Source organism: Podarcis muralis, chromosome 6, assembly GCF_964188315.1.
Source record: "Podarcis muralis chromosome 6, rPodMur119.hap1.1, whole genome shotgun sequence".
NCBI classification, from domain to species: Eukaryota; Metazoa; Chordata; class Lepidosauria; order Squamata; family Lacertidae; genus Podarcis; species Podarcis muralis.
Window position 1 is genome coordinate 42,573,735 of NC_135660.1, and position 12,872 is coordinate 42,586,606.

Genomic DNA, 12,872 nt, shown 5'->3' on the forward strand with positions numbered 1-12,872 from the left:
TTCCGAAAACTACAATGGATGACATCAGTTTCAGAAAGATTACTCCAAGGTCCCTTCATTTTTGAATTTGTGACGTACGAAACATATTGAGCTCTGACTCAAAACCCTCTCACCTTGCCCCAGTCACCCTGAGTCACTCTCTCGCCAACTCAAACTGCAAGACTGTGATGCTCATATAGCTTTACAGTATCTGTAAGGAATGGCCCCCTCAGGGCCTGCTCCTCCCCCTTGGAAATCTACCCTTAACTGCCCAGTGGGAAGGATCCTGATGTGTTTTTAATCTGTGTATATTTTTATTGTGTTTTAAACATATGTTTATTGAATGTTACTTGCGAGCTAACTTGGTAGGATTTATATTCTGAACGATTGGGATATAAAGAATTGCAATCCATAGTAAACAATAGATTCACTCCCCTAACTTATTCACTGTTGATGATATATTGAAGTGTACATCAACTTCTACTAGTTGCATAAAATGGAAGGTCCAAGGACAATATGTCAGCAGTCCATCTCACTTCTGCGTCACAGCTGGAGATTGTTACTTAGGCTTTAAAATACAGGAAGGTTATTGCAATGTTTGTTTATGTATTTAGCTTATTATGCTTATTATAGGTAAGAACTGAAGTCTTTCTGAAACCCTCTGAGTTAGTGCTCTGACACAGCCTCATGCCCTGCCATGTCTGCTATTCAAGAGAGTGTCACTCAGACCATGGGGAGATTAACAAACATATTGTGGCATAAGCTTTTGTGGGCCAGAACACACTTTAATGCTTGAGAACATTTGTGACAGGGCCAAAAAGGGGTTCGGTTGAGCAAATATGCCAGCAGATTCTGGTCATGTTTACTCTGAAAAAAATCCCACTTTATTTAATGAAACTTATTTCTAAATAAATGAGCATTGGATTACAGGCGTAGCTTTTCTTTTTTGCTCTGGAAACAGGCAGAGACAGCAGCAATTAAAGGAAATCAAAATATTATTTAACAAGCCTTGAGTGCATGATAGTAAGAAACTGCTTTTCTTCTAAGAGGAGTTGGTAACAAAATACCAAATGTGTTACCCAACAACTCATACAGTATACTTACTAAAGATAAGGTGAACAAGCAACAGTCAATTGTGTCAGTTAATAATTCAATAATCTAACTGTAAAGTTGATAAAGGAAATCAGTACTAATAGGCTTTCACTTTTAATTATGACTTCTAGTGCTTTTATGTTATTCTGCTGTCTCCTTCAACTCATTGTTTCACCAAATGCTTCCCCACAGTGCCTGCAGTTTTCACTCAAGGAGCATTTCCACACAACACCCAGGCCTTGCTCAGCGTGACTTCCTTTTTTTGGTTCTGCCTCTCAGCTCCTCTCAGTTGCGTGTCAAAACCCCTCCCCCCAGAAAGAAAGACACAGGACACAGCGTTTAAGATTTAATTGGGCTTGAAATGGCCACAACTTTATTGATTAAAGAATGGAAGGTATTGGCCTTAGGCATTGGCTCCTATCTGCTACCCGGCATGTAGTCCGGGAAGGGTTAACACAAGACCGTGGGGAAGCCCCTGCTGGAGTACGCCAACTAGGGCCCCCACGGGTGTCACCGCTTGGGGCGTGCCGGGGGCCCTTACCTAGACAGGTTTCGGACAAGACAACGCCCCTCGGAGTCCTGTACCGGACTACCCCATTACCTGGGGAAGGTGATGGCGTTCCTTCCCCCCAACCATTCGACTAACCATAGAACCCCAGCCAATGCCTAACCGCCAATACAAGGAAAGTTGTGACGTTTGCTAAGAGGTAGGCGAAAAAACCAACTGGCCGAAGATTGCCAACTTGGAAAAATTCCTACCAGGCCCCTTGCGGCGACCAACCGGAGTCCATAGCAAGGTCATGCCTGCCTACGACTGTCTAAGCCTCAAAGGGTGGGTGGGATGGGAAAAACCTCTCGGCAGCTCAGGTGAGAAGAGGGAGGACCCTGGGCGTGCCCGGCTTAAATTACCTTAAGCCCCGCCTCCCCCTGGCCCTCCGATAGGAGGCCAGGGTCGCGAGCACGCCCAGGGATTCCCTCACCTCTCGCGGGGGCAACGACGGCCCCCCGCGCAAGAGGGGGGAGGGGCTAGACCGCAACCCCCTCTCCTGCCCAGGGACAGAAAGGGCTTTGCGTGTCAAAACCCCTCCCCCCAGAAAGAAAGACACAGGACACAGCGTTTAAGATTTAATTGGGCTTGAAATGGCCACAACTTTATTGATTAAAGAATGGAAGGTATTGGCCTTAGGCATTGGCTCCTATCTGCTACCCGGCATGTAGTCCGGGAAGGGTTAACACAAGACCGTGGGGAAGCCCCTGCTGGAGTACGCCAACTAGGGCCCCCACGGGTGTCACCGCTTGGGGCGTGCCGGGGGCCCTTACCTAGACAGGTTTCGGACAAGACAACGCCCCTCGGAGTCCTGTACCGGACTACCCCATTACCTGGGGAAGGTGATGGCGTTCCTTCCCCCCAACCATTCGACTAACCATAGAACCCCAGCCAATGCCTAACCGCCACACGAGCAAGGCTCGCCGCCAATACCTTCAACCCTGTAACCAACTCCTATGCTCGTCTATGGAAACCCCTGAACCCAAGACCTAATTCCTGCGATAATGTCACCCAACCAGATTTCGTTCCCCGCTTCAGACAGATGCACGCCATCTTTCCTGTAGAGGGCCTCATTGCTGAACTGGATGTCCGGGTGTCTGATGACAAACCCGCCCAGATCCGCCACTCTACGTTCAACTGCCCGTTCTAAAACCTTTCGCGCCTTGTTGACTCCGACTGGGCTCCCGCAATCTCTCCATGTCCTCCTCTCCAGCAATGAGGACCAAATTATTGTAACATGTGGGTATGCAATGACCAACTCGGTCAGGTCGTCAAAAATGTGCCACCTCAGATCGATCGCCTTGCGATATGCGAGATCATTTTCCCCCAATTGAATCACAAGGGCGTCTGGCGGCCCCTCAGCCGCAGCCCTAGCCATCACCACTGGTTTGAATTCGCTCCAGCGCATCCCTCTACGCGCTATCCAAACCAGCTCCACCCTAGGATGTAAACTCAGGTTGCTGCCCAGTCCGGTTTGCAAGGCATGAAACTTGGCCCAGTGCACGATGCTGTGGCCGACCAACCAGATCCGCAGTCTCGTGGGCTCTGAAAAGCAAAATAAGAGAAGGCGGGTGGAGGTCAGGGGTGCAACACACAGTCACAAATCGCTTCTCACGTATGTCTTGTACGCGTTAGATTTCCACCTCCCCATTTCCTTGATTCTCTCCGTGGGGAGCCCCATATGTACTGCGGAGGTGGCTGCACCGATACGGAAGGAGTGTGCAGCAAAATCAGACGCTGGAAAACCACACGTCGACAGCGCCGACCGCATAACCCTGGTAAATTGGTGCCTAGTAAGGCGAGATCCGTCCTCGTGGATCAAAAGCGGACCCGGGCCGACAGGCCTTAGGTAAAGGAAACGCCGCGTGTCCCGAACCGGACAAGGGCCCCTTCCAAACACCGCTTGGAGCCGAAGCAAGGCCCCTTTGCTTTGCTGATCCGTCTTGGAGTTTCGGACCCGCACAACAAGATCGGTACTAGAAAGGGTTAGGTCGCCCAACAAAATCCCCCTCTGAGGCAAATTATTTTCACCTTCGCACACTACCTCGCCTACGCGTAGAGCGCCAAAGAAAGCGATGGAAAACGCTGCAGAGAATAAACGCGCTTCGTATTTTGACCAGCAAATCTGACGAAGGGCCTTGTGGATCTTACTAAGTATTTCGTATGTTACGGGTCGCCTACTGTCCGCGGCAGGGGGTTGCTGCCTGCGCCATCCCTGCAAGGCTTTGCGCACGATGAAAGCTGCACATGGGTCCTTTTCAAAAAGTGTTTTACAAAAGTACGAGATCCCCGCTGAATGAATGTTAAGTGTCTTAGGGGCCCGTCCTAACCCCCTCAAGTGTGCCAAGTATCACAGCACCTCCCTGGTTGAGGGCATAGAGTGTCTACTCGGGCCCGGGGTGCGCGCCCGAAATTGTAAAAATTCCACCCACGCCTTCTTGTATGACCTCATTGTGGACGGGGCCACTGCCCCGATTACTCCCTTCATTATATCTCGCTCCCAATCCTCCAGAGATGCTCCGGGAAAGGCATCGATGATTGGTCCGCTTCTGGCGCTAACAAGCGGAAGCGCTCCATCTGGAAACGAGATAGAGCATCCGCGATATCGTTATTAATGCCAGGCACGAATTTGGCCGAGAAATAGATGTTATGTTCCAGGCACAGGAGGACAAAAGCCCTCAAAAGGTTACCCACCCTGGTGGACCGCGCAGACTGTCTTGAGAGAACCGCAACAACTGCTTGATTGTCAGTGTTGAAACAAACCCTGTGATTTCGAAATTGATCCGCCCACAGATGTACAGCCACAACAATCGGGAAAAACTCCAGGAAGGTAAGGTCCCTGGTGATGGGTTGATTTTGCCAGTCTGTGGGCCACCGTTTAGCACACCACTGGCCGCGGAAGTATACCCCAAAACCCAACGACCCGGCTGCGTCAGATTGAACCTGAAAGTCGGCGCTAAGAAGAAGGGTATCCTGCCATAATGATATCCCGTTATACTTTTCCAGGAATTGTAACCAAACCCCGAGGTCCGCCTTCACCTGTTTTGATAGTCGCACCCTGTGATGGGGTGCTTTGAGGCCCGCCGCCAGACGCGCCAGGCGCCCGCAAAATGGCCGTCCTGGGGCAACCACCCTGCAGGCTTTCACTTTTAATTATGACTTCTAGTGCTTTTATGTTATTCTGCTGTCTCCTTCAACTCATTGTTTCACCAAATGCTTCCCCACAGTGCCTGCAGTTTTCACTCAAGGAGCATTTCCACACAACACCCAGGCCTTGCTCAGCGTGACTTCCTTTTTTTGGTTCTGCCTCTCAGCTCCTCTCAGTTGCTCTAAGCTTACGCTAGCTGCCCTGCCTACATGCAGCCAAGGCTGGGATTCACCAAGGCACAATCCATTATTGTATGGCATGCCAGGTCAACCCAGGGTACCATATCACTCCAGCTGCAGCTTGTCGTAATGGTACAGCCTTCACCAAACTGGTGCCCTCAGTTATTTTGGACTACAATTTGTAGTAGTAGTAGTAGTAGTAGTAGTAGTAGTAGTAGTAGTAGTGTTGCCACCTTTGTTCTGGCAAAATATAGGACAGGGAGGGGTGGGGTAGTTGGGGGAGATTTCCCCCCATCTGGTGATGAAGTGACTTCAGACCAATCGATTGCAATCTATTGCAGCCTAACCAGATTGCCCTTCTGGAATTTGTAACACACAAACATGCGCATGAATTTTTAAATCTGTCTTCACTTGGCTACCCAGAGCTTAAATACGTGACCTTTCACAGACATGCATTTGGCGAGGATGCCTAATTTGGCATAGAGAGAAAGAGGAGACCTGAAATACAGGCTAAAACTGCATCAATACAGGGCATAGCATTTTAAATTGAAATGCAGGACAATCCTGTATTATACAGAACAGGTGGCAAACCTAACTACAAGTCCCATCAGCTGAAAATGACCCTCTCTCCCATACAACATAGTTTCTCTGGCAGTCTTCGCCATAGAAATGTTCCCTTTTGTTGTTGTTGTTGTTGTTTAAAAAACACCAAATATTAGATAATGACTTTCTATGGGGTTCAGTCTCATCACCACTTATTTGTATGCCACCTTTACACAGAAAAGAATTGTGTGAAGAGGTTTATGACAAAGAAAACAGGAATACATCTCAAAACCAACCAACAATTTCACAATACAGTCACAACATAATAGCCAATATAACACCATACCCAAAACCACATCAATTCAGTACTGTAAGTATAACAAGATTGCACTAATAACATTACATCTCCTGGCAATAGCTTTCTGGCATTGCCAAGAAAAATATTAACCAAATCACTGAACAGCAAAATGTATTTAAAGAGCCATCTTCTTCAGTCACAAGGTAAGATGTTCCATTCTAAAGTATGGTTTATGTCCCATCAACCAGATTATGTACTTGTCTATGCAAACATGTTTACCAATAAAAACCCAGAAAATGTCAGCCACACAAAACTGATAAAATGGGAACTGAAATGTCAACAAGTGGTTCCTGAAGGTTCCTGAATGTTTGCTTAACATTTAAATCTCCATCTCTCTCCCCCCCCATTTCCCAGTAGCCTGAACAACTTACCATGATGAACCACTTTAATGAGAAGTAGTGTGCCACATGCCTAAGTCTTCTTCCATCGTTTGAAAAACTTTAAATCCTGCATGCATAGCATTACACTCTTGCATTCCATGCAAATATTCATCCTGAATAACTATTCCTTCCAGGGTTATTTTGTACAGTAATCACAATCACCAAGGGCTGAGCTACACAATCAGCAGACAACTTCACTATAATAGGCTTCCAATAACATTATTGGCCTGAGAGGCTTTGGAAAGCAGCAAAAACACCTTGGTGCCTTATCGTATCCACGTCCCAGCATTCCAGGTGAGACGGCACTTTCCTTCTGCAAGAGAACCTGGATAAAAGATGCAGCATGAAAAAAACAAGCTTCCTCCATTGTTTGTCTTTTCTGTTTTACTGTACAGCTTTTAATTGATGATTATTGTTTTTGTAATACTATGTAAACTTGTGAGTTCTACCTGAAAAGTAGTATACAGTGGTACCTCGGGTTAAGAACTTAATTTGTTCTGGAGGTCTGTTCTTAACCTGAAACTGTTCTTAACCTGAAGCACCACTTTAGCTAATGGGGCCTCCCGCTGCTGCCGCACTGCCGGAGCACGATTTCTGTTCTCATCCTGAAGCAAAGTTCTTAACCCAAGGTACTATTTCTGGGTTAGCGGAGTCTGTCACCTGAAGCGTATGTAACGCAAGGTACCACTGTATTCATTCATATATATATATATAAACTGGATTAGACACTTTTAAATCCTTCCTTCAACAATGTTTTTAGATTTTGTCATTTTCCTCAATTCTGCTACCATTTGCCTTTTCTCTTTGGATACTTTCCCATAAATCACAGATGTTTTGCAAACAAATATATTATAGGTTTCCAATTTGAAACTGGGAGCAGATGATTTCTATTAATTATAGGGGTGTGTCAAAATTTAAAAAGTATTGAAATTGTATTAATGAAAAGACAACTGACCTTTGTGCCAAAAAGTGATATACAAATAAACTATGATGACAACGGCTATACGTCGTTTCTGTCTGTTTATAAATAATTTATAGATGAAGTTGTACATAAATTTACTTACATATTTTTAAATTATTACAGTTATAACCCACCTTTTTTCCAAGGAGCTGAAGGTGGTGGTGTACACCCTTCTTCCGCTCTCTTGTGAAGTAGGCTAGGCTGAGAGACAGAGCCTGGCCTAAGGTCACCCAGTGGTTTTCATGGATGAGTGGGGGTTTAAGCACTGGTCTCCCGGGTCTAAGACGACTACGACCACACGCTGGCTCTCAAATGGTAAGAAATTATTACCAGAGATGGAATCCAAGGGGATGAACTGTGGAATTAAATAAACTTGAGGATGAGGGAATGGTGAAAAGAATGATTACATTTTGATAGATTATCTTATTTTGGGAATAATAATATTAAAAGGCAGCCTGATATTTGGTAGCGGAGGCAGAAAATGCAAATGGAAGCCCTATGGTAATGTAATTAATACTTGACAACTTGGTAGCTTAAAATCCACTGTGTGAGGAAGACCCACAATTTAATGCATAGGCAAAGACAACCCTAATAATAATGTTAACCAGATTTGGTGACCCCAACCCAAATAGCGTGGCAGCAAAATACAGACTAGGTAAGTTCAAGAGACTCCCCATATTTGCAGGAGAGTGTCACGGTGTTTACAAAAAGCAGACCTCCTGCAGCATATGCACAAAGCCCACAGAACAGTTGTGTGCATTCATAGTCAATTAAAGACCTTCCTTTTGGTTCATTTGTTTCCTAGCCACTAATAACAGATCCTCTCCAGTGCTATTATTTATGATTTTAAAATAAAAACTGATAACCCCCTTGATCATAAAATATCCGAGAGGTGAACAAAAGTACATTGAGAATAAAGATCCAGAAGATACATACCCAGTACAACTTATGGATTTACACTCTTTTGAGATATTAAAATCTAGCTAGGATCGGGCAGTTTGTGCACACATATTTAGTGTGTGGGTTAAGAACATTATGTTGTTATTATTATAATGTCCATCCAGCGTGGTGTACAAGCTTTTTTCTTCAATAATAATATAATAATGTATAATGGAAGAAAATCCTTAATTACCGTATATTCAGTACAACGCTAGCTACAGATAAAACTAATAACCATTCATTTCACAAAGTGAATAGTAAAAAGAAATAAAGTTTTGTGTTTAGTGTTTTATTGAAAATAGCCATTGGAAAGCTTTATTACTGTGTTTATTAGAGGGTTTTTTAATGCATTGGTTTTAACTGCATACAATTATTTTAATAAATATAAATGAATAAAAGAGCTGGAAATGCAGAAAAACAAAGTTGCTAAGGAACCATCTTGCGCTCGGGGGAGAGACAGAAACAGTCTAGTGAGTTGGGGAAGTATCCAATTTTCCATCTGTCCTGACCTCCCGCCCTCTTCCCTTAAGCATCTAGGAGTCTCCAAAGCTCCCGAGTCTGCAAGGGGCTGCGCTCAAGAGTTTCCCGCGGGCTCCGACCTTGGGGAGCCGGGGATGGCCTTGGGGGGCGCAGGGGTTGCGCGCGGATGTCCTGGCTTGCTCCCGGGCCGGGGAGGGGGCACGGGCAGCTGGGAGGGGCCAGAGCACCGACCCAAAGAAAGCGGCCGGCAGGCGGGCCGGGGAACGGAAGGGAGGGCAGGGCGGGGACTGGAAAGGAGGTGAGGCTGTTCTCCTGGGTCCAGCCCCCTCGCTCCACGCCGAGAGAAATCCGCTATGGGCACCGGCGCCCGACGGAGCGCCCTCGCTGTAGCCTTTGCTCTCCTTCTCCCGCGCCCCCCAGTGTCCGCGAGGGGGCAGCGGCAGGTGAGGCTAATCCCCCCCCCATTCCCCAGGCGCGCGTGGTTTGGGCGGCTTTCTGAATCCATCTGCCTCTCCCCGGCCTGAGCGCGACCAAGCGTGGGATCTCTCGGGTTGGCTGAGGGGAGGGAGTCGGAGCGCGCGCGCGCGCGAGGAGAAGTTGAGACTTTCCTAACTCCCTCCCGGGCGGCGGACAGTGGCGCTTGGCGGGTCGCGGGGAGGGCGAGTCCGTGCCTCCCTCGCAGCCGGTGCTGAGCTCCGTGGCGCCGGCGGCAGCGCCGCTTACTTCCTCCTCCTCCTCCGTGCCGCCTCGTTGGGGTGCCGCAGGTGAGGAGACTTTTCGGTGAGAAGGACTTTCCGGGAGGAAGTGTGCGAGTTGGGTTGCTTGGAGGGTGGGACGGATGGGACGGCCAGTGTGTTTCATCCTTCTGGCAGCGCCTCTCGGTTCTGGCTGGTGTTTCCTGAGTAGGGGGGCTGCTGTCTGGGATGTTAGTTCTTGGAGTGGTAGAGGCTCGAGTTTGGCGCGAAAGAGGCGCTGTTTCTGCCATGGGCTTCGTAAGGACCTGAGAAATGCTCCTGCCCCTAGTCAGGCCAGAGACTCATCTTGTCTGGCCACCTGTTTCTGCCCCCCTCCCCGCCCCCGTGACGAGCCTGGGGCCCCGGAAAGCTTCCACATCAGCTTTGAATCTGGAAGGGATCCTGAGGGTCATCCAGTCCACCCCCCTGCGATGCAGGGCTAAAGCTTCTGTCCTGCTTTCCTCCCTCTCCTTCCAAGTAATATTCAGAGGGACAGTATTTCCAGCCTTTAGCTAGAATAGTTATCTAGCTTCTAGGTTCATGTGCAGTCCTCTAAAAAACACAAATGTACTATTTTTCTCCAATGAACTCTGTAGTTCAGGAAGGCAGAAAAGAAGCACATAAAGTTGTCCCCTCCCCCTGAATTCAATGCTGGAAAATACGTCACCTGTTGAATTTTGGTTTGTCAGGCAGCGATTAAATACATAGAGATCTGGTGGTGATGATAACAAATAACTTGCCACATCCCATCTCAGAAGAAGTTTGCTAACCGAACAATTCATTTGGGTGATGCAGCTATGCAGCCCAGCATTGTTCAAACCATTTTGGGGGAGATCGTAAGGGTAAGGTGCAAAAATGGCTTTGTTGTGCTTTAATTCTAAAGCAGCCTTTCCCAGCCTGGTGCCCTTCAGATGTTTTGGACTGCAATTCCTATCGGTTCCAGCCAGCACAGAGGCTAATGGGAGTTGTAGTCAAAAGCGTATGAAGGGCCCCAAATTGGGACACGCTGTTAGAAAATAATGAACTCATCGACATGACTGCTATACTGGGCCCTGCTGCATCATGGTTTGAACTCCTGAAGTCTTCCTTTCCTTGCAGTCGTTTGCATTTTCTTGCTGTGCTCTTGCCCATATACTGTTGGCTATGACTGAGGTTGGCAGAGGGAAAGGTGGCAGTATTCAGATGACAGGTAGGGCATATGCCTCCTTACCTTCTGTGCCGCTAAGCTACTGTTTGAAGGTTATGGGGTGGCATGATTTGGCTAAAATTGGGTGAGGAGGGAGTTAAGGGCATGAGCTTGTGGATTGCATTAAGAGCCTCCTATTTTCACCTCTGTGTCCTCTGTCCTAACTCCAGAATATCCCTGTTGACTACATTATCCACCCACATCCCAACTTGGACAAGGAAGTTGGTGCTATTTCATGTCCACCCCCCCCCTGCAGTCTTTTCCTGGTTGACTTCTGAGCTGCACCAACTCACTGACACCTTTGCTTTATTGCAGGCAGGCAGTTGAGCTCCCTGGTCTGGTGGGGCAAAATTCTCAAATCCTTTGCATCCAAGTGAAGGGTGAAAAGAAACCATTGCAGAGGCCAGCTGTCCTTCTAGGGCACTGCACGGGCAGGGATTCCTGTGAAGGAAATGATCTGAAGCTCCTCAGGATCTTTCTGAGCTTGCCCAGGAACTTTAAAAGGGCCCTTATTTCCACTACCAAGATGGCTCTGCAAAACTTCACACAACCTCAATATCACCCACAACCCACTGGCCCAAGTGGTGGTCTGCTGGGCTTGTACAGTATGGTACACTCCTTCCTAGGGATGGTACAACCCAACACCTTCCCAGCAGGTAAGTGGTATAGCAAGGCAGGTTTTGCCAGACCAGGTCTTCCCTTTTATCTTTTTTTTTTAAAATAATATTTATTACTTTTACAACAATTTAAACACTACAAAAAAACAAAGAAAAAACAGTACATTACAATACAATACAAAAACACTACATAACACTAAAACATTAAACTAACAAGACAAAACAAAAACAATTTAAAAACACATAAAAAAGAAAAAAAATTCAATATCTTATCTTTCTTTCACATATTTCAACGACCTCCTCACACCTCCCTTTTTGTATTCCACTTCTATTAATTATTTCAGCAATTCCTTTCCATCTTCCCCGTTTTCTATCCTATAGTTATCTTAACACAAACTAACCTTATTTTTTCCTTTAATGTTCTATTAATCTATTTATACTTAATTCCTTATAACCTTTCTACTAAAGCCATATAACTTCATTCCAACATTCTTCTAACATTCATTAATTTTACAATATTTCTGTAAATAGTCTTTAAACTTTTCCCAGTCTTCTTCCACCAACTCTTCTCCCTGGTCTCGGATTCTGCCAGTCATTTCCGCCAGTTCCATATAGTCCATCAACTTCATCTGCCATTCTTCCCGGGTGGGTAAATCTTGTGTCTTCCAATATTTCGCGATGAGTATTCTTGCTGCTGTTGTTGCATACATAAAAAAAGTTCTATCCTTCTTTAATACCAATTGGCTGACCATGCCTAGGAGAAAGGCCTCTGGTTTCTCAGGTCTTCCCTATTATCAAGGGCTACTGTGGTACAGAATAAAATTGGGTTATGAGCCTGTGAAGGGAAAATGTATCTTCTCCAAAGACTGTGATCAACAGCTTATTTTCTCCATTATGCACACAGGTCCCACTTTCCAAACACCCACTAGGTGAATATTCACTTATTGAACATGAGGAATTAACACCTGAACCTCGCTATACACATCACAGATTCAGATATCAGAACCGAGAGCATTTTTTACTTCTTTGTTTGCTCGTTGGAGAGAGGGGAAACTGATGGGACAAATCAGAGTGCATTTTGCAGAGGGATTTCCTGGTATAATTTTTGCGGGAGTGGGGGGAGTCAAAATTCAATGATCAGGAATGCGTTATAAATTTCCCCATAGGAATAAATGGAGATCAATGATTTGTTATTCAAATGCTTGCCAAACAAACGATTTCAGGGAACACATTTGTGTTTAGGTAGCAGGACCTGCACGTACTGAGAAGTTGCCTTTGGGATAGATGTTGCAGTTGACAACTTTCTCAGGATGAGACAAGAATTGATAACTGATAAGAGGTGTGGATGGCAAACAACTTTTGAGTTTCCAGTACCTTGCTATGGCACAATACAGGGATATACTGTCTACCTAGTGCTGGAGACAAAGGCCTGTACCCTGCAAAGTTGGTCTGTTAGTGTGTGGAGTTCCACCTGTACAGCAGGACTGCCTGTCCCCATGTACACCCACACTCTGTTCTTTAGGATTGGGGAAAACCCCGGAACAGATTTGCGAGTGTGTAGACGAGAAGGAGAGGAATTCCCATTACTCTTGTGGAAGTTATTGTACTAAGGGGATGACTTTGGATACAACCAGAAAACTGTATTTTACTATGCTAGGATGAGATATTGTGTCTTTTGCTTTTGGAGTCCATACTTGTGAAAATATGACTAAAAAGTGGGTGGAGGAGA

The 12,872-nt window shown here is 46.2% G+C and overlaps 1 protein-coding gene across 4 annotated transcripts in view; it reads left to right on the forward strand.

Annotated features, from left to right (window-relative positions):
* The first annotated feature begins 8,901 nt into the window (after positions 1-8,901).
* The window catches only part of LOC114597571 (prominin-1-A-like), a 35,470-nt gene continuing 31,499 nt past the window's right edge, over positions 8,902-12,872 (forward strand). The window contains exons 1-2 of one of the 4 annotated variants that reach the window (XM_028730517.2): positions 8,902-9,049; positions 10,842-11,182. In XM_028730517.2, the coding sequence (XP_028586350.2) occupies positions 11,053-11,182 (130 nt within the window). In that variant the 5' untranslated portion in view covers positions 8,902-9,049; positions 10,842-11,052. Of the gene's footprint in view, positions 9,050-9,098; positions 9,387-10,438; positions 10,530-10,841; positions 11,183-12,872 lie in introns of those variants that run through there. The other 3 variants (XM_077930153.1, XM_028730520.2, XM_077930152.1) reach the window with 3 other exon arrangements.